Source organism: Lichenostomus cassidix, chromosome 13 (genome assembly GCF_008360975.1).
Source record: "Lichenostomus cassidix isolate B80296 chromosome 13, HeHo_3.0, whole genome shotgun sequence".
In the NCBI taxonomy this organism is placed as follows: Eukaryota; Metazoa; Chordata; class Aves; order Passeriformes; family Meliphagidae; genus Lichenostomus; species Lichenostomus cassidix.
In genome coordinates this window covers 4,676,233-4,697,927 of record NC_139494.1, presented here as the reverse complement: position 1 = coordinate 4,697,927, position 21,695 = coordinate 4,676,233, and the positions used below count along the sequence as shown (strand labels likewise).

Below are 21,695 nucleotides of genomic sequence, written 5' to 3'. Positions count from 1 at the left end.
TACTGTCTACACTGAATAACTTTGGAACTGAATGGATAGTGCTGTACCTAAATACTCATATAAAATATCATTCTAAAAATGTGCCCCCTTGCTGCAGGTTAATAAACTCAAGAGAGAAGTAGCTCACATGAAGCAAGAGCTCCAGTACAAAGAGCATGGATTTCAAACATTGAAGAAGTAAGTTTGTTCTCAAGATCTATTTTTTTTTTCCAGAACATCTCTGGCTTGCAATGCATCCCCCACTACATTTATAAATAGCTGCCTAAATAACATAAGCTGAAACATGTTGCTGATGGTATCTTTAGGCTGAAAGCAATACACAGCCGTGGGGGTAGTTCCCTCAAATCAATGCCTGTATGTGATTGACCACATTGGAACTGACTTCATGGCAAAAAGGTTTTGAACTAGGATCTTGTCAGTTAACTGATATTCTGTTTCCCTCTGTATTGCTCAATATGGATTACAGTACAGCCCATTGTCTTAATTGTAAGAGCCATTGATTTAGGGCGCTGAGGACAAACTGGAGGTGGAGTGGAGGGGGAGGAAAAGTTTCAGGTACTTACCTTTGTGTGACTAGACATCTGGCGTCTTTTAGATAAATATTTATTATAAATGTCGACTGTGGTAGAATTCCTTTGAGGAAAGGGAAGGATGAGGTGGCTTGTAATTAGGCTGTGTAAGCAAATACATCTGCGCATGTCAGTCTGTGCCTGGTTTTTGAAATCATGACTGAGAATAAGGTAATTTTCATAGAAGGCTGAGCTGATCCTCTCTTGGTTAGAAACAAGGCAGCTAGCAGCAGTCTGCCCTTACACACTGTTTTGGGGGTTTGTGTGCACCTTTGTCCTCCCTAAGGAGTCAAAGAGATGATGATATTGCTAAAATCAGAGTTCTGAAGCTTAATGTACTGCTGAGTGGATTAACTTATTCAATGGTGAGTGGGGTCCTTTGTTCCTTCTGTTGTCCCTGTTATTCTTTGGAGTGTGTTTTTCTTAAAAATCCATGTCAAGATGCATGCATCTAGGATGATTCAATCAACTGGATGTTACTAACTGTTATCTTACTGGTTTTTTTTAATTTCTCTACAGAATTGACATGAAAATGTCTGATACCCAAGGTGGCTACAAACTGGATGAGGCACAAGCCATTTTAAGTGAAATGAAAGCTCTCAAGAAGGCCATCACATCAGGGGAGAAGGAAAAACAAGACCTCATTCAGGTATTGAAACAAGATGACTTTATAGTATTTTGTGTCACCATTGCTCTAAGATTAAATTCTGAGAAGTAATTTAAGTATTTTGTATTTCAGATACATAATTGAGATTTTTATTAATGTAAACTAGTTCTGTGTTGTGGTTGGACTGCAGCCTCTGCAGCTCTCCAGATCCTGGAAATGCAAAGTGGGAGATGCAGTCCAGCCATGCCTGACCTTGAGTTTGCAGAGTCTGAGTTTGCAGTCTGAGTGGTCAGATCTGAGTCATGGCGTTAGGCTAAAGTTATGTAGCTGCTGAGGTACTTTGGGCAGAAGTGAGCTCACCTCATGACTTTTTGTGGTTTTAGAGCCTAGCCAGGTTAAAAGACAGCTTTGTGAATGACAGAGGATCCCAGTCAGACCTGTGGGCCAGCAGCGTGTCTGTGGAAAGCTCCAGCCCCCTGCTCCCCCGGCAGTACCTGGATGTCAGCTCCCAGACAGATGTTTCAGGAAATGTGAGTAAAGCCTGAGAAGCCTTGTGCATGTGGAGACTGAATTCCTCTGAACTGTGTGTAGCACTGCCTCACTGTGAGCTTCCAAGCATGGACAAGTTTCTGTGAAATCATCCCCTCTCCTGGTTTAAACTTCAGTGTGACTTGTGCTTTTGTGTGCAGTGTTAATGTATCTCTAAGGGCAACCTAATGTTTTCCCACGCTGTCTCTATCAGAGCAGCCCAGGTGAGAATAAAAGGAAAGGAAGTTTGATTTTGCTCGTAGGTGTAGCTTCTTGTGATGCAAGTCTTCCCTTAGCTCTTTATAGCAATGATCAGTTATGAGACAAGAAACATTCAGCAGCTCTGTATTGGCTAAACTGAATTGAGGACCCTTCCCCTAAGAGTGTTTGGCTTTCACTGTGCTACAACAGCTTTTGTGCAGCTATTTTGATGCCATCAAACATGCAGTGCTAATGAACCTTCAGTCCCACATGTGCAAGGAGATCAGAAGTGTCCAGTTGGTCCCAGCCTCAGCAAGGACTTGGTCAGTGCTGGGTGTACATCTTATTTCTCTCAGGACAGCACAGAGCCTCTCCTGTGAACTTTTACTTAAATGTTTGCAGCCACTTACCATCGGGGCCACACATGTTAGTAAAGATCTGCAGATTTGGGTATGATGAGATGTCCCTTGTCTTTGAGACTTTACAGCCAAAGCAAGATGTCATCCAAACCAAAAGGATTTCAAAGGTATTTGTGTGTTCACAGAAATAGAAGCCCAAGACAGATGTAGTGGATTTTCTTTTTTTTCTAGGCCAGAAAGGGCCTTAAATCTTGTATTTGAAGAAATCATGAAAAGTATAATCAAATGCAGTATGTTCCTGCTCTGTCATTAGTTTAACTAGGAAATGGCTTTGACAAGATCAAGTGTCACTTGTAACAGTGCAAAGGAAATATCAAAAGAGCAGTGGTTCCTCAGTTGCTGATGTGGTGTTTTGTGTCTCAGTTTATTGCCAGCAGCAATAACCAGTTGGCTGAGAAGGTGCGATTGCGGCTGCAGTATGAAGAGGCAAAGCGAAGGTAATTCTTTGGCTCATGGTTCCCTTTGGTTGTCACCCAGCTTTTTCTGAGGAGATGTTTCACTACAAGAGCTGCCACCACACTGAAACCTAGCATTACTGCTAAGTAAATATGTTAATTTTTGAGCCAGTGAGACAATAGGCTTTTTGGGCCAGCGTTATCTTTCAAGAAATAAATAACCATCCTAGAAATTACTAAGGTGTGAGTAACACATAAAGAATTCAGTCTGGCCACACCTATGGGGACATAAGTGGTTCTGCTACCTGTTGCCAATGCTTCACCATTCCTAATAAGGAGACTGCACTGCAAGGCATCTCCTTACCTTATTCGAAATAAATGAATGTTTGCATGCCTGAGTGTGATAAGGAGAAATGTATATTGTGTTAACACCTCACATCAAAATATGGTCAATGGCTGCAATTCCAGAGCTTATCTGTAAGAATGTAAGTTTTCACCCTTGCCCTCTGATCTCAGATGAATGAAGAATAGATTATAAAAAAATTCTATCTACTTAACAGGCCAATTTAAGCAAAAGCTTTCCAGGATTTACTTTTTAATAGATAATAGCTAACACAACTAACTAGTTAAATGAAAAACCACCAAGCAGTATTATTTAGACTTTGGCTGGCCTTGTCTTTGTTCAGTGATGTAACCATTGCTGGGGTGACTTCTTCACTTTTAACTGCTCTAAAGGGACTTTGCAACTCCAGAATAACAAAGTTCAGATGAATGGTGCATCTGTGTTTGGGATATATTCAAAGAGAAGGCTTTTTCTTCAGTCTCCGTTTATAAATAAGAGCCTTAAGTCTGAGATTACTCCTAATGTTCTCATTTTGGTGTTTTGGCATGGGCAATAGGCCATGTTTCTCAGTGACATGAAATTTGATCAGTGTCTGTGGCAGTTGTCAGACTGTGTGTCCATCAGCTTTTGGCACAAATTTATACTTCCCTCCTTAGGTGGAGCAATTTTATCAGAATTATTAATTTTGCCAGTCCAAGATTTGCCAAACTACCTTGACATACGAATCATTCAGTGACTTTTAAAGGCAATATTAAAAATGCTATTCCTTGAGATGCAGTGGTTATTTTTTCGGTGTTAAAATTGCTTTTTTTTACTTTTAAGCCTTGCTGAAGGCTGCAGTTTAATTCGCACTGACTTTACACCTTCAGAATGAAGAGAAATACGCTTAATTTATCCTGTATCTTTTCCAAGGAGGGCCAAGTGAACAGTGACGAGCCTGAGAACATATTTAGTATGCTCTTTATAAAGAAATGGTTTATAAAGGCAGTGCAGTAGTTCATTTGAAGTAATGATGAGGGGCATACAAGGCATTCTTGCAGTTAAAGAATACTTGCTACTCATACCTCATGTTTGTCTTAGTTTATCTAGAGGTTTTTCTCAATGTTTAAAACATATTCATGAGAAAAGATGGATTTGAATGGACATGAATAGTTGATGCTAAAATGAAAAGATCTCCACCTATCAGAGCACTGTGATTTGGCACTGTGTTTAGTAGGAGCTGCAGAAACAAATACCTCGACTGGTTTAAAGCTGAAACAATACTATGGATATAGTGACTCACAAGGAACCTTCTGTTCCTGTGAAAATTCTTCCTTGTGATGTTAGAAGTGCTTCCTGTCCCCACAGCGGTACTAAAATGTTCCAAAAACACAATAGAAGAGTAAGTACTTTGCCCACGCACATACTGTGAAGGAACCAAGTGATGGAAATACATGTTTTATTAGCTCTGCGTGATCTGGAAAGGTAAAACTTAAGGCTTGAAATAAGATGGTCCCAATATTAATTAGTTTAGAGCTCCTAGATTTGTAAGGGGCTGATGCTTTTGAAAGCAGACACTCTTTACACCATCTCTGTGGACCAGACTAAAAGCTCAGATGCAGGTGAATATCTGGCTGAACTTCCCCACAGCAGTGCTGTCAGGACCCAGTTCCCTTCCCCACCACAATGTCCTTTCCTGTCACAGCTCAGGGAGACAACACACCCCTAGGGCAGATAATGTCAAACCTGCAAAAAAGGACACAGGGCAGCTAGAGTGGCAAACCTTTGGCTTCATTATATTCAAAACTGATAATCGATATCATGTCAAAAAGGTTGTCATTGCTACATCTCAGCAAGGAGATAGCTGCTGCAGCATCAGTGTAATCAGAGATGCAACTAAATTATGTTGTACAATTTCAGACATGTAACAGGAACTGAGTTGTGTAGCACTTGGACCCTGCACTGTTCTAATTTCTTCAGCAGCTAACCTTTCAGCTTAGGGTCTGTGTGCCTGGTGGTAACTCTGGGATTTTGGAAGTATGTTTTATAATCTCCTGAGATGAAATATTTAAATGTCACATTAAGCAGCGTTACAACCATGGTGGGTATTTGACTGGTCAGTTTTTAGACCACAGCTCCTACTTAGTTTGTGGGCTTTTTCTCAAGAACAGGAGCTTATCTGATACAGCATTGTTACTTACTGGTTGTAGATACACAGCTTAGTGTAAGCTCCTGTGGAGATGCATATGCTCTAAACAATCTCCAGAGAGACTAAAAATTTTACGTGTTATGCCTGTGTTGCATAATAATGGAAAGTACTAACTTCCCCTAAATAAAAAATTAAGAGGCATGTTATGACAATGAATAAATCATCTAGCTGCCTTTTCTAGGTGAAAAGAGAACAATTAAAATTTGAGCTTCCTGTTCTGTATTTGTTCAGTCTGGTGGCCATTCAGCATTGCAAGCCCAGCCTGGCTCAGCAATGATGCAGTTCACACTCAGGCAGTGAATGCTGAAGGGCTGGAATGTTCAGCCAAGTGCTGCAAAGACCTTCTGCAAAGTGTTTCTTTTGTAATGGTGCTGTTTTATTGGAAAAATAGAATAATAAACCTCCTTTTAACTGAGAAGGAGAAAAATAACGATCATGTACCAAAGGTAGAACTGGAGGTTAGTTTAACAAAGCTTTTAGACTCGGAAATGCATAGAGAACAAATTCCGGTGGACAAGCCATATCCATGCAAATGTATGCCAAAAGTGATCAGATTTATGCCAGCCAATCCTCTTAGACTTATATCCCTTCAAAATGCACAGAGGAATTCTTGGATTATAAATTAATGCCACTGTTAATTCTTTGTTGGAGCACAGTATTGCACTTAATCAGGCACTCAAAAACAAAACAGCTCTTAAGACTACCTAAAAATAGTTGAGCTGAATATCTATCAGTTATGGAACTTTAATTAGAGTAAGCTACCTGCTGTGGGAAATGGGTTTACAGAAAGCGATGCTTCTCTTCAGAAAGGTGATCTCTGGTGTGTCTCCTCTGCTGGTGGAGGCAGGTCAGTGTGTGTGAGCCTAATCCTTCCCAGGCTCTCTCGGGGCTCGAGTTCCTCTTGGCCTCTGGAGCTTGGAAGACAAAGCTTTATTCTTCAAGGCCATTCAGGAGTCTTGTAGCTGCTGCTGCTGCACAGATCTGCATCTTACTGCTTACTCCACACGCTTTGATTTTGCTGCTTGGCGCTGTTTGCTCTGTGCCTGCCTGTGCGCTGGTTTGCTGCAGGAAGCACACACCATCCTCTGCACTTCTGCAGCATGAACCAAACTCTAGAGAGATGAATCCAGATTAGTATCTGAAATATTTGCTGTTCCTGATTTAACTCTGCTACCAGATCACAAAGCCCTTTTCAAAGAGAGGTGCATACTGGACATTCATTTTACATGTACAGCATTTCACTTCCATTTCTTATGTATTTACAAATCCCCAAGTGAGGGATTAACCTGAGTTCATCACGTGAAGGGGCACATATGCCATGATTCTCTGGTGTTCAGTCAGGTGAATTATTTTTGCAAATATCTTGCAAAATACTTTTCCTCTTTGTTTGCCTGCTAAGCTTTTCAATTTTTTTTATCCCAGTCCATTCTGCCCTTCCCAGCTTCTCACTTGACTTTTTGGATTGTGCCACTTGGCAGCATTTTGTAAGGGGGACATTAGGGTGGTTGTCCCAGAGCTGAGAGTGGTTGCTTGTGGTGCACCTTTGTGTGTCTGGGGCAGGAGATCAGGCACTCCTCAGGGAATAACTGCTTTTTTTTTTTTCCCCTGCAGAATAGCAAACCTGAAAATCCAACTGGCTAAGCTTGACAGCGAGGCCTGGCCTGGCGTGCTGGACTCAGAGCGGGATCGTCTGATACTCATTAACGAGAAGGAGGAGCTCTTGAAAGAAATGCGATTTATTAGCCCCAGAAAGTGGACTCGAGGAGAGGTGGAGAGACTGGAGACAGAGAGGAGGCGCCTGGAGGAAGACCTTCAGGCTGCCAGGGACACTCAGAGCAAAGCTCTCACTGAGAGGTAGGTCAGTGGGCACTGGGCAGTGCCTTGATGGACAAGAGGTGACTGGGAGCACCAACATCCCCTGGCTGACTGCCTATAGCAGGGCCAGGCATTCCCAGGACATTCCACACAAAAGGCTTCTGAAATCTTCTCCCAAACAACCCACCTGCAAGTATTACTGTCCTCGTGGGGAAAGGTTGTTGTTCCTACAATGGATCCTTGATGGGAATGTAAAAAGTGCTCAGAATAGCCCAGTGCAGTGTTAGTGTAGTGTAACATTTCTGTATGCAGCCAGCACCTCACAGCAGCTTCTTCTCTTGCTGTGCAGTCTGGGCCTTGGTAAATGTCAGCAGATGGAATTTTAAATTTTTAAAATTTGCTGTTTGTTCTGAGCATCCTTGTATGTGATTCCTGTAGGATCTGGTATTTGACAGGACCGTGGGGCTTGCAGGGAATATCCTGTGAATCTAAACTAGCTGAAAAAAATGCCAACTTTCTTCCCTAATTTTACCTGTGTTCTAGGGGAAGATCTCATGGGAGTGTACAGAGGATGAATACTGCATTAGGCATTGCCTACACGTGTTTCACAGTCTGGATGTGTTAATGTGGGTGTCTCAGCAGTGTTTCTGGTAGCTGCAGTCTCTTGAACATGTATGAAGTAGGCACACTGCATCCACTCTCACTTTGGCTCTCTATATTCATTTCTTCTACATGGTCAGTGTCCAGGTGACGCCAGTTTTTCTACACAGGCTTTTCATGGTTTTGTCATGCTGGAAAAAAATGTAAATGTTTCAGCTGTAAGACTTCTACCTGCCTGGAGTATCTGTGGTTTGACAAATGTTGCTGGTCTTGCCATAAGGCGAACACCTTCATTTGGGATTTTTGGGAACATGGTCACATTCTAGAGTGCCAAAGAAATCACACTTTTATGGGAAAGGATTTTGTGTCCAGAGGCCCATTCAGTTAGGGTGAAGCACCCAAGTGCATGTGTTTGTCTCAAACCAATTCAAGTGGGAAATAAAGCTGAGATGCTGCTAAAGCAAACAATGTAAAGCTGTAATGAGATGGTTAATAACTAAATCAAGTAACCCTTAATCATCCACAGACTTCAGTGAAAGGAAATTAGGACATTTATACTTTTATTAGCACAGTAACTAGAGGAATGGCAGTAGTGTATCTGCCCAACTCTTTCGAGGCCTGATCCTTGAGACATTAACTTATGTAATTATTTTCTCCTGCTGTGAATGTTTTCAGGATTGAGTTCTGCATTTTAAATCTCTGAAGTTGGTAAACACCTGCACATCTTGACCAAATTCTGTCCTGTGTATTCCTATCAACTTTTATAGTATTTCACAGAAAAAAACCTCAGATTTTTCCTTTACTCCTAATTTAAAATAGTAAATGCTGCACTAGCTCATCTCTTTCTTTGATCTTCACTTAGATTGAAGTTGAATAGCAAAAGAAATCAGCTTGTCCGAGAGCTGGAGGAAACCACACGACTGGTTGCCATGTTGCACACCCAGCTGAAGAGGTAGGTGATCCTTTCCAGAAGCTGTGGCTGCTTGTGCTGCACTTTGTGCCACTGCCTTTCTCTGCTAACAATTTCAGCTCTCAGCTGAGAAGGCTAAAAGGCCTTTCAGGTTCAGTAGGGACCTAAGGCCCCTGTGTAGTCAGTGGAAGGAGAAGCATTAGGATCATACATCAGTTTTCATGGGTGCTTTTGAATGGACTGAACAACCTCGTGGTGACAGCAGGAGTTTGCATAGTCCCTTCTATTTCAGTAATGTTTAGATGACATGGGGTAGCTCAGATTTTTTTGCTGAAGTTTGAATTACTGAAGTATTCCATTAGTAAAGTATGTTAAAGGCAGCTTAACACACAGCGAGTGGAGTGAATCTTACTAATGCAACTGTCTATTAGTTGCTATTTCAATTATATCAATTCTATCAATTAACTGTAAGTTAATGTATGACTGATAATGTTTCTGTAATTCCACATGTGCTACTGGTTGCAATGTAGACAATATATAGAGATATCCCTGCATCTGTTGTTGTTCCTGTGGTGTAAAGAATGGCTTCTAGTTCATGCTCTAGTTTTGGAAGAGCACAGGATTGCTATTTCCAGAATACTGCATGGCTGCAGGCAGTAAGGCCAAATCATTTTGCTAAAACTAGATTTTTTTTATCATTCTGATAGCAAGAAAGTTTGGTGGGGTTTTTGTTTGGTTGAGGTTTTTCCTGCCAGTGTGTACTGAATTTACTCTGTTTGTAGCTTCTGCTCCACTTGGATTCTGTTTCATTTTGTGAAGATGACACCGAAAAGACTGGAAAGAAATCATAGTGCAAGACTGACATGTAAATAAGCCAGCATGGAGAATAGCTATCTGTGAGGCTTTTATGCAGTGGAAATGCATCATATTTTCATTTCACCTAGCTGATTAGGGATCTTTTGAGGTGACCAAGAAGCATGTGAAACTAATTTCTTTCTAACCATGTGCCCAGTGTTCTTGGCATGCTCCTTCATAAGAATAAGTGTTTGTTATTAACCCCATAATGCAAAATGTCTGGCATTCAAAGGCACGCACAAAAGGAAGCTGAGCCCAGTTTTTTGATAAGGAAAAGATTAATTTAAACACCCTCTCTTTTCATAGTAAAGTACACTGAAAAGCTGTAAATTCATTAGGCTTCAACAGATGTATATATACTGCCAATATGCAAAAACATCTATCAGAAGCTTTTTTGAACAAATGTGATGCAGTGCACATCTGTCATACAAATGCAGAAGACATTTTCTGCCAAAACTATACTAAATACAGCATATTTGCCTTTTTCTCATGAGGTCATGGACGTAATTATACAAATGTAGCTTCCAGCTTTTACCCTATAAATAATAAATAAAGGATTATTAGGCTTATTAATAGCTCACTGTTTTTCAGTGGGGCAACTTAAGCCACATACACATATTCAGAAATTTTTTAATAGCTAATTGCTATCTGAAGTGAGGGTCAATAATGACCAAGGTCTTCAATATACAGAGCAGGAGTGTTGGTTTAAATGGAATTTCTAGAGATGGTACATGTTGTAGTCACTACTGGAATATTTGTTGGGTCTCTTGAGCAGAAAACTGTGCTGTAGTGTCTGGACTTTCTCATCTGAACAGACTTCTATTCAGCACCTGCTTCAAATTAATTTTGTTGTCAGTTATGTTCTGAACCTAGAACTCGAGGGATAAATAAGGCATGTGAATTGATTTCACGGCCCAGCCCCAACTTTTTCCCTTGCTCTCTTGGCCCTGGATTCCATGTAGCAGTGTTTCACATGGATAAATCCTGCCAGCTTTCTGGGAACTGCTGGCTGTTGTGATCTCTGAGGGCCAGTTCCAGGCAGCTGGGATACTGCCTTTTGGCTGCAGGTCCAAGATTGAGGCAAATGGAAGAAAGTTTCCATATAGTCAGACAGTTCATTGCAATAACTTCATCTCTTGCATGGGCCTTGCTGGTTTTTGTGGTCTGCTTTGGAGATTAACAGGAGCCTCAGATATTTTCCAGAGAGGTGTGGGAGGAGGGGGATGTCACTAATTTTAATTGGTTTGGAACTGATCATTTGAGCTGTTTTGGCTAAGCAAGGACTCTTAGGAGTTTGATATGGTGAGTAGAAAAATGTGTATGACTGATGCTGTTGTAGTGAGCAGTTACCCAGCGTTTCTGCTGTATACACTGTGGTTCTGGATTGCTCTGGGGACTAATGCGTGTGGCCTGAGCTAACAAAGCAAAACCCTGTGGGCTGAGAGCTGTGGTGACATTGCAGTGTTTTCATGAGAAATATGAAGATACAGTGTCATGGTTTTCTGACTTTTTTTCCTTCAGTCTCTCCACCAGCATGCTTTCCCTCTCCTCGAGCAGCAGCCCTGGTTCTCTTGCATCTAGCAGAGGATCTCTTGCCACCTCCAGCCAGGATTCGTCCACCTCAGCCAGTTTCACTGATCTCTACTACGAGCACCTGGAGCAGTTGGAGCAGTTGGACTCAGAATATCAAAACAAGCTTGACTTGCTCTTAGAGGGAGCCACTGGCTTTAGGCCATCAGGCTGTATCACCACCATTCACGAGAATGAAGTAGCGAAAACTCAAAAAGCAGAGACCACGAGTCGCATGCAGGTTCTGAGGTCCTTGTCTGGTACTCCCAAATCCATGACATCTCTGTCCCCAAGGTCATCTCTCTCATCTCCGTCTCCACCTTGCTCTCCACTGGTGATAGACCCACTCCTAACTGGTGATGCCTTTTCAAGCCATATGGATTTTGATGATGCAGAGATAAGTGCAAATCTGTCAGAGCTCACCCTCAACACTGGGAGTGGCAACTGTAGACTGGAAGAGCCTCGAGCAGGAGATAAACATCTAGGTCAAGGTATGGTAAGAAAAGATTTGCATGCACTGCATGCATTTATATTTAATGTAGTTCATAAAGCATTGAGAAGCATTTCAGAAGCTGTCTGTCATCCTGTTATCTTTATGTTGAAAAATGTTTTCAACTCTGTGTTCCGTCTTGTTGGGGAGGGAGGGTTGGTATTTTAATTTGTACAGGAAAAATACTGATCTAATGAGTCTTGCAGGAGCCTGATTTAGGTGTGTTTTTATTGTATACAGATGCATGTGTACACAAATCACAGGGATTTCGTGTGCTAATATAAATGGTTGTGGTGAGATTCCTGGTTTGATTTGGCACTTATCTATTCAGAATGTCATCTGTTGTTTTGGGTCTGGGAGACACTGAGTGCCATATTGATGCAAAGTTTTTGACCAAGCTTTTGAGGAGGGCTGGGAAAGCCATTTAGCTTAATAGTTAACAAATTATAATAATAATCCCTCCCCACCACCTTGGTATGGATAAGATCCTGCTCCGGTTCCCACTAAATCAGTGGCAATGAATTTATTAATTTCAGCTGAGCAGACATGTCAAGGCTGTGCTTGAATTCTGCTGTTTTGGTCTCTTAGCAACAAAAACGTGTTTAGATTGTGAGCATGATAAAATAAGACATTTCGAGATAGTGGATGTTCTCATATATGCATTTGGCTTGTTGGTGGGTGGGAAGGGTTCATCCTTTTTTGGAATGGATGGGCTGAAGCGCATGGAAAGCAGTTGGCACAGCCAGGGCACAGTGCTAGGGCCTGTCAGAAGCCCTTGTGACTGTGGTTGGGTTAAATCCAATGAGTGAAAGGACTGGATTTGTAGCTGCAGTGAGGAAGAGCTTTACAGGCAATATAAACTTGCAAGCTATAGCCCCATGAAGCAGCAGTACAGTTTGTTTCTGTTTTCTGTAGGATTATTGAACAGCCTGTGTGAATAAAGGGAACCAGTACCATGTTATCACCGCCTTCTGCATTAAGAAGGCTGACACTATTTAAAACACAATAAAAAACACAAGTGCAAATCTTCCCCTTTGAGCTACCATTTTCCTACAAGCAAGAGGTATTATGCATTTGAGTAGGAAACACTAATTATTCTTATTAGAACTGGGTGCTGATTAGTTTTAACCTTTTTAGCTCTTCAAGATTTGCCAAGGCTGTTAAAGTGAAAGCTCAGGTGTTAAGCAGATTAAGTGATTACTGCTGTTAGCCAGTCAGCAGACAAAATAATCACCATAAGTAGTTTATTTCAGGGCAATAACGAGATGAGATTTTACTCCTCAGGCATTTTAGGGGTGGGGGGTTCTCTGTAACACCCGAAATGCAGGGCCTGCATCTGGGGTGGTCAGTCCTGGCCAAAGCATGCTCATGTGTCCTGTAAGCAGAGCTGAACAATGTATCTGAGGGCTGTGCTGCTTCTTTCTGTTATAGCAGAACCTCTGCTACCTTGGAGGCTGAAGTAAGGTTTCCTTTCTCATCTGAAGAATACCTGAATGATTTGGGGGAAACTAATAGCAAAAGCTGGAGTCTGGCATTCTCTGATTAAATGATCTGGATGTGAGGACAGTTCCTGACATGGCTCTTCAGGGCCTTGTCATGGTGTGTCCCAGAGAGCCCATGGAAGGGAAAATGGCAGGAAGAGAAAAGCAAACTTCAGATTCTTGATATGAGTGAAAAAAAAGATGAAAAAACACACATAGTGTTATCCACCTGCTTGGAAAAATGGAGGAGAGTGAGTCAGTTCTGAGCTCTTCCATAAGCCTTTTTTTTTTTTTTTGTGTGATACCTCTTCGGAGACCTAAGGCTAAAAACTGAAAGCCCAAGTTTTGTGTTAATTAGCTGCATGAAAGTGTTTAAGACTTGCAGAGCTGAGCTTCCTGTAAAACCAGTGAGGAAAGGGATGTCTGGGATCCTTTTCAGGGAACCATTCATCTTTATTCAGGCTTACACTTTAGTACTCTGCTGTACAGAACTCACTTCATTGCTGTGCACTTTCTGTATTCACCCCCCTTGGCCCCAAAGTTCTTGGGGGACGTGGTCAAAAATGAGACTTTTTGGGTTGAAATGACTACATGGCATTGGGAACTGAGGGAGAAAGAGAGGTTTGGTGTGTAGAGACCAACCTGCAGTACCTTTCCCAGTGAACAAGTCCTGTGTAAAGGGATTCCCAGAGCAGCATTTGGTGTGTAAAACTCAAAGAACTGGATTTAGGAAGCCAGCCAGTGGGGAAGAAGTTCTTCTCTTATTAAAACCATGGACTAGGAGTACAAAGCAGCATTGAGGAAAGAAGTTTTGACCCTGCCCATGTAGCTCCAGCACAGCCTGTGATCCAGAGCACTGCAAGGACCCAGCCCTGGCACAAGGCAGGAGGGAGAATGGATTAAACTGGGAATGCCAGTATTAAATGGATCCATTTGTTTCAGTTAATGACTGAGACATTGTGTTACAGGTGCTAACTTCTATTCATGTGGATTGGCCTATGGGGAAAAGGTCTGGACATTCTATTTCTGTCCAGTGGTTCCGTGGGAGTACTGAGATGAGAAATGCCATTTGGTGATAGTGTCAAAAAATCCGTGGATAAATGGGCCCAAATGGCACAGGTGTCTCAAAGGATTGGGGTTACCTGTAGCACCCTCTACTGTTGGCTTACAAGTCCTTATGTCCTTACAAGTCCTTATGGTATTCCATAACACTTTTCCACCAGTTTGTTCAAAGCTGGTTTTAATTCTTTAAGTGGCTTTGTGAGACTGAAGCAAACAACACCAAAAAAATCTGAAGAAACAAACTCAAACCCCAAAAAACCAACCAAAACCCAAATGTGCTTTGTAATAAAGAAAAAATTGATTGGAAACCATATATTGGTTTTGGGTCATGTGCTTTTCTGAGTCTATGGAAAATAAGGGCCTTTTCTGAGAAACAAAAGCCCCTTGGAGAGGAGTGTATTGCTGTGCTGCTGTGGGGTTCCAGCTGCTCCCAGGTGGCTCACTCTTGGAGCAGGTCTCCCACATCCCTGGCAGAGGGGGAGAGCCAAGAGCTGGGTACAGCCCAGCACTTGTTAACCACATTGGCAGATGGAGTTCTCCAGACTCTTGGCTGCAGCTTCTTCCCACAGAAACATTCAAGTGGAGAGATGCAGAATTTGCAGGTTTCCAGGAAGAATCTTGCCCTGTTTTGTAACACAGAAAATTTATGTGAGATAACAATTCTGTGCAAAACTCCTTGCTTCACCTTCTTGTTTTCGCTTCCCTATCTCCTTTTCCCTGTATTTCTGCGTGTGTCTGCAGTTTTAAATCCTATAATCTTTCTCTCCATGTTCAGCTCGTTAACTTGGTCTTTCTGGACCTTCCTTTTGTCCTGTGTACACAAACCTTCTGGGTTTAGGGGTAGGCAGGTGGTGGCTTTTTGCTGTTCCCCTCTTGAAGCTAAACTGGATAGAAGTTCTCTGGGTGGGGTATGCAGTTCCACACAATCCTGGCCAGAGCTTGGTCAGCACTCTCAGCCCAGCCACTCTCTCTGGGTGGGAGCAGAACAACTGCTACCTGCTGAGGGTGCCTTGCAGTAGGAGCTGCTTTATTGGTTTGTATTTATAAGATCACTAGAATTTAGAAGTCCTGCTGCTTCTGAACATTGCTCATCATGTCATGGGTACCTCCCTACCTTTCCAGGGCTTTGGAAGCCTCTCCTGGCATTGCTTGCAAGGATCCCTAGCCAGGGAGGTGCTGGGCTGGCAGCTGTAACACACTCAGCACAACCTGTGTGAAACCTCAGCCCTCACTGCTGCAGGGCCCAGGGATTAAATGGGCACTGACTGTGCAATGAAGCCCTGCTCTCACCTCCACCACATAGACTATTCCTCCTGTTTTCCCAGGACTTTTTGTTCTCCACGGCAGTTAGGCACATTCCCCGACTTTGTGGTAAGATAGGAAAAGCCTGGGGACAGCCTAGACTTAAATAAGTTACAGCTGTGTCCCTAAATGAGCGAGATAAACAACTTTGTTAAAGAAAGAAGCAGAGAATGCGGAAGTATATGCCTAATCAGAAGAGGCACCTGCAAATAATTTGCTAACCAACTATGATGTAATAAGGAACACCTGTTAGGCATGTGAGGAAAGGGTATAAAAAGGTGTACAAGGAGATAATAAGGAACTAATGCTTGCCACCGTGGTGAGTGTCAGCCTTGAGTCTGCTGTCACCACTTCATGGCCAACTTTGAGCTCAGCCTACCCTACCTGCGTCCTCTCTGTCCTCAGAAATGTGCTGTTGCCTAACAATACCTGGGTGGGGAAAAAAGTGCAATTCAAGGGTAGCATAAGAAGAAAAGCCACTGCTTTTCCAGACAGTTTGTTTTCATTAACACCTGGTTTTGGTTTTCCTCTGTGCTTTTCTGATAGGTATAAATACAGCTGGAGGGACAGCACTGAAGGTGGCAGGTGTGTCAGCTGCAGTGTCTGATGAATCTGTCGCTGGAGATAGCGGGGTGTACGAGGCATCTGTACAAAGGTAATCATCAGATCTCTCTCCAGGATGAAGCCAATGGCTCAGCTTTGCACAAAAGTTAGCAGGAATACTGCTGGTTATGATCTTTTTTGTAATTTGGTGGCTAAAGTTCTCAATCTCAGTTTCTTAATGCTTCTGAATGAGCTATGAGCAGGTGAATTTGATTATCAAAATGACCTATGCTTCCCATGATAGAAGTAGCTGAAAGCAAGCTGAGAGAGAGCTGTTTGAGCAGCTGGCTTGGTTGTGAAGGTGCTGGTAAGCTGTGGCTGCTGCCTTGGTGTGGGGAATGGAGCCATCTGGCAGGTGTAAAGCTCCCTCCTCTCAGTCAGTTACAGCCCTCAGTCATCGTGAGAGCACTTTGGGATGTTTAAGGAAGGGAGCAGGAACACCTTGAACTGCTTCAAGGATGTGTAGGTGCTGTGATGCACTTCCCAAGAGCAAGAGCAGGATGTGATGCCTGCAGGACATCTCCTACTAAGAGCACAGGTGGGAGTCACTGCTCTTGCTGGCTTTCTGGATTGTCTGTGGGCCTTTGTCCAAAAGTTCACTGGAAGGTACTGATCTTACTGGTACCTGGTTTGGCTGCATCCAGCGTGGGTTTTCCTACAGTTTTTATTAGCATTGAGTGAGTTATAGAGCCATTAGTTGCAAAACACAACTGTAGAGGTGAAAAATTGCTCATCTTAGATTCCTCCCAGTCATTAGTTATCTTCATTAATTCTCTAAATAAATGAGTAATTTTAATGTTTACAGGACAATTCACTGTGACAAGGGAGTGCAATGCTTCTGTGAATGAGAGCAGCTGGGCTCAAGCAGTCAGACAGTTGGGTGTCCCAGGGCCCCTGTGTCCCCTCAGTGGGGCAGGGAGCTCTGTGGAAAGGGGAGTGGGACAATTACAGAAGGCATCCCATGCACACACACATCTGTTGTTAGTGTTGTTTGGGTTATCAACTTCTCACCCCTGTGGTACCTGCAGTGTCATTCTGGTGCCTGTCCAAACGCTGAGGGTGGGATGAGCCATTCTCTGCAGCTGGAAGGTAACAAAATGCAAGAGAGTGCTGAGCACTAATATGGGAAACACTTAGAAGAGAAGAATTCTAATCCTGTTTTCGTGTCCTACAGCATAGCCTCTTGAGTGAATTAGACAGCGAATGCAGTTTTGGGCACTTTCAGTGCATAAAACTTTGGAGGAGGAATACATTGGGAGGGAAATGATGCCGAATAGCTGTTTCCAGCAAGGCCAGTCAGTGTACTCTGTCACTTTTAATGTGCTTAAGAAAGTTTGATTTCTTAAAGAAACAAAGGAATTACTTAAATCTAATAAAAGTTGAGAATTTCTGCTGTCATGATGCAGGACAGGATTCCAGTTGTTAAGTCGTATTTCTCTTGCTGGGCAGTCAGTTGCTTTTACTAAAAACCAGTCAAGGGAACCCTTTAAAAATCCCCCACTGCCTCGTTTTTGCAGTCTTTTGTGTGGCTTTTTTTTTTTTTTTTTTTTTTCAGTAAAGAGGGAAGACACATGACTTTCTGCTGATAAGCACTGTAATACATACCTCTAAGGCTGATTGCACTTACTTCTTAAATGGGCTTTCTTTTAGCTGCTCATTTTACAAAATCCGTTTATCCAACCCCAGAATGGAAGGAAAGAGATTTTGTATCACCTAAATGCAAACACTTCAATAAGAGGCAAATCAAATCCTTAATTGTTGTTGATTCCTTTCAGACCATGTGTGTCAGAAGTGATGGTGTTTGACAGTGATGATGCAGAAGCAGTTGGAACAGCCAAAGTGCAAATTGCAATGAGGTAAGTGCAATTAATAGACTTGTCAAAGAAACCCAAAAAATACACTACAGTTATTAGGCTGATTTAAATATTTAAATAGCATATATCGTTGCTGTCCATTGTATCTGAGTTCTTAAGTTCTGGATGTTCTAGACTGTTCTACATTCTGCATGTGCTGGTAGCAAAACTTCATGTAATACAGAACTGGTTTGGTTTTAAACTGTGGGCAAGTCATGGTCCCGTTATAGTGTTGTCTTGTTTGTAAATTTTTAGTGCTGTTTGTGATAATAAACAAGTGGAATATTCATCCATGGAGTCCAAGGCAGGCTTCTCTAATAATAATGCTTTTCTGTGTCTTTCCAATTCAGATATGATGACAAAAATAAACAATTTGCAATACTGGTCATCCAGCTGAGTAATGTTCCAGCACTGCTGTTACAACAAGATCAAAAGGTGTAAGTGGATGAAATAAACATACTTGATATATTTATACTGGATCCCAGTGGGAATGAAAGTGAGATTGGTTTATGATTTTTCACACTCTTACAAATGTACCCTTCCTGAAATGTTTCTATACGTTGTGTGGCGACACTTATGAACTAATAACTCTGTAAAGTGAAATGAGGGGCAGTTTCTTCCTCAAAGGTCTGTGTTTGCTAGGAAAAGATTTGCCTGGAATTAGCACTGGCCGGTGAGGTTCTTAATTGCAGCAGTGGCTCGAACACCTGCATGGAGTGGAGAAGGAGGAGTTTGTTCTGCTGAAGAACTCCTTGGGCACCTGCACAGGGCTGGGAAAATGTGCAGCTACTGCTAGACTCACTCCAAGTACAAAGTCTTTAAATTCAGCTGTGTGCTGAATAAGCTGACAAAAACTTGATTCATTTTTGCTGTTGCTGCCTGCAGAAGGGCGTGAGCAGTGTGACAGACTGCACAGTGTAAACAGCCATGTAAAACAGGATCCCATGATGTCTGGTTATGAGATCCGGAAGGATGAAGTCTGTGGCAACTCGTGCCATTTCACATCTCTGATGCTGTGATGAGATGTTCCTTTTTCCTCAGCTGGAGAACAGGAAAGGACAGCAGTGCCCAGAGTGCTTAGGATGACTTTGACTGAGGGGTTAGTGGGGGGAGTTCCCAGCTGGAGGGCAGCTCTGAGGGCAGTGCTGTTCTGTTCCCCAGGAACATCCGCGTGGCTGTGCTGCCCTGCTCGGAGAGCACGAGCTGCTTGTTCCGCACCAGGCCGGTGGAGGCTGCAGACAATCTTGTGTACAATGAACTGTTCTGGGTTTCCATCTCCTACCCAGCTCTGCGCCAGAAGACTTTGAGAGTTGATGTTTGCACTGTAGATAAGTCTCACCTTGAAGAATGTTTGGTGAGTATCCAGCTCTATTTTAATAACTTTGTGTTTGTTTCCTCTTTTTAATTAGACACGATTGTACACTCTGGAGTATGGCAATTGCTGTGAAAGTCTTCCTGATAATCTTTAGCTACATGGTCTCTCCCCCACGGTGTTCTTTGCAATGACAAGTTTCATTAGGAAAAATAATTATTAGATAAATGTTTTGGTAGGGAACTACCTTGTCAGACCACAAGATATTTCTCCTCTCATGATTTGATGTCAAAGTCTATTTTTCTTCCTTTTGGAAACATTTATGGTATTGTAATTGAGAACCAATTACTTTGGTTTACTTGTGTACTAAATGTAATGCAGTAAAAAGTGACTAGGCAGATGAAGGGAAATGGAATATACAAAGCTAAAACATCTGGGTTTGGGCAGTGATTTTTGTCGGCCTTGCAAATTTCTTGAAAGGGAGTAATCCTCTCATGTTTCTTTATCTTTCTCTTTGAAGCTGTGGCTCTGATTTATCCCTGCTGCAGCAGCACTGTTCATGCTTCTGGATGTGTACACTGAAGCTGTAGTGAAACACTTGCTACTTAGATTGAAAGCCCTGGATAATGATAAAAACAATTAACACAAAGCACTGCTAGTGTTGAAATGGGATAAACAGGCAATTTTTCTTTTTGTCAGATTTCCCAGAATCAAGCAGTCTTGGATCTTCACTCTGATTTCTTCTGACTGGTGTGGTAGTTGTTCATTTTGGTATTACACTAAAACTGTGGTTTTGCTCTCCATAGGGTGGAGCACAAATTAGCCTTGCTGAAATATGTAGATCCGGAGAGAAATCAACCCGTTGGTATAACCTCCTTAGTTACAAATATCAGCAGAAGCAGAACAGGAAAAGTAAACAAGGAAACAGCCACTCTGAAGTACCCTGCACTGAAAAAACAGTAAGAACAACTGCTAAATGGAGCAAATCTCTTCTAAACAGTACTAGCAAGAGGGTTTGTGTGGCAGTTACAATAGAGAAGTGAAGGCTGGTGTGTTTGTATTTACAACCTGAACATGTTAAATGCAGCAAAATAATTAACTGTTGATTCCAGATATGCCTTTTCATGGACTAAACACTTACTGAAATCTGCCCGTCAGGAAGATGAGGGATGTGGTGTGGTGAAAGTGACGTGTGAGCTCCTGCCTTTCTGCCCACCAGGCAGCTCACATGGCTGCAATGAGCTTGCTGGGCAAATCAAGACAGAGTTTGCACGTGGAAGGCACAGAAGGTGCCCAGCCTGGAGCTGCACAGCTGCATGTGCTGGGGAAGCTGGGCCAGCTGTGCTCACAGGGCTGCACCAAGCTCTGGGTGTGCAGTGGGGCTGGGGGCTGCTCTGGGGCTGTTCTGCAGTCTGTGAGAGTCATTTCTTCACAAGAAGCCTCTTGCTCTCCTCAGGACTCTGTCTCAGCACTCTTAGAGCAGACAGCTGTTGAACTGGAAGCTGTGGAGAAGAAACTGGAGGAAAGCAGAAGCACTTTAACTAGTGGAGAGAGCTGGTAGGTGGCAACCACCATCTTGTTGTGATCAGAGCATTTGGGTGCATAGGAGAAAGCAGATGATACTGAGCTGTGGGAGGCTTCTTCTTTCTCTGTTTTGAAAAATCCTGTTTCCTCTGTTCTGGAGGTTGTGCTTAGAAAATGAGAACAAAGCTGATAAATGTTGAAAATTTTCAGTAGCATTATGCTAATTTTGTTATTTGCACAGTCTTCTACGGATGTCCTGAAAACTCCACTCTGTGGTGCAAGGCTTTGCTTGAATTTTAATGTGGCTATTCTTTAGATGGTTCAGATTCAGATTTCCTTAAAGAAGTCCAACATTTGAAATAGAAAGTAAGCCTGACCAATGGGATTGATGGAGGAACGTGCTGTGAGTTCAAAGGAGCCGAAAAGAGTGTTGAAAGAATGCTTCAATTTTTTCCACTAACACTTTTTAAGTAAGATTTATGGCATCCTCAGAGCTCCCCTCAAGATGCACTTGCCTTAAGCTCAGACCACAAGGCGGAACCTTCATCTTGCTTCTTTTGAAGTCAGATCAGGATGAAGTTTTTGGCTGCAATGTTGTCTTCTGGTGCATCTTCTCTCCTTCCTAAGCCTGTGTTTGTGTAATCTCAGTGGCTACAGGGCCTGCCAAGTACAACTGGCTGCCCTGGGGATGTGTTTCTGTCCGGCAGCTTACAGGAGGTACCTCCTGCTCCAGCCACCAGAGTATTGTCTACAACAGACCAGTTCAATAACAAAGCTGCTCCTTTCAGGCAAGATGAAGAGGTTCCTGATCTGGAAGAACAGGATGAGATCAGTGAAAATGAAGCAGAAGAGGAGGAAGAATTCTGTGCTGGAAAATCACTATGGGAAACAGAAGAAAGTCTGAATTCCCAGCTGCACACAGAAATAGCAGTAAAGGTACAGTCAAGGGCCTTTGGAACAGAAAGATGTGTTAAGCTTCCCATTGTTCAGCTGACTGGGTTATTCCTGAGCTGAGCAAGGCTAGAGCAGTTATTTGAAAGTTTACCATTGATGATTACCTGTTTATCTA

General features: G+C 42.5%; 1 protein-coding gene across 1 annotated transcript in view; it reads left to right on the top strand.

Annotated features, from left to right (window-relative positions):
• The window catches only part of WWC1 (WW and C2 domain containing 1), a 64,915-nt gene that overhangs the window by 37,848 nt on the left and 5,372 nt on the right, over positions 1 to 21,695 (top strand). The window contains exons 5-18 of the mRNA XM_085073431.1: positions 98 to 177; positions 1,089 to 1,218; positions 1,560 to 1,706; positions 2,688 to 2,761; positions 6,862 to 7,104; positions 8,528 to 8,617; positions 10,952 to 11,490; positions 15,881 to 15,989; positions 17,713 to 17,793; positions 18,141 to 18,227; positions 18,952 to 19,144; positions 19,909 to 20,061; positions 20,559 to 20,659; positions 21,415 to 21,562. Coding sequence (XP_084929557.1) covers positions 98 to 177; positions 1,089 to 1,218; positions 1,560 to 1,706; positions 2,688 to 2,761; positions 6,862 to 7,104; positions 8,528 to 8,617; positions 10,952 to 11,490; positions 15,881 to 15,989; positions 17,713 to 17,793; positions 18,141 to 18,227; positions 18,952 to 19,144; positions 19,909 to 20,061; positions 20,559 to 20,659; positions 21,415 to 21,562 — 2,175 coding nt within the window. The remainder of the gene's footprint in view (positions 1 to 97; positions 178 to 1,088; positions 1,219 to 1,559; positions 1,707 to 2,687; positions 2,762 to 6,861; positions 7,105 to 8,527; positions 8,618 to 10,951; positions 11,491 to 15,880; positions 15,990 to 17,712; positions 17,794 to 18,140; positions 18,228 to 18,951; positions 19,145 to 19,908; positions 20,062 to 20,558; positions 20,660 to 21,414; positions 21,563 to 21,695) is intronic.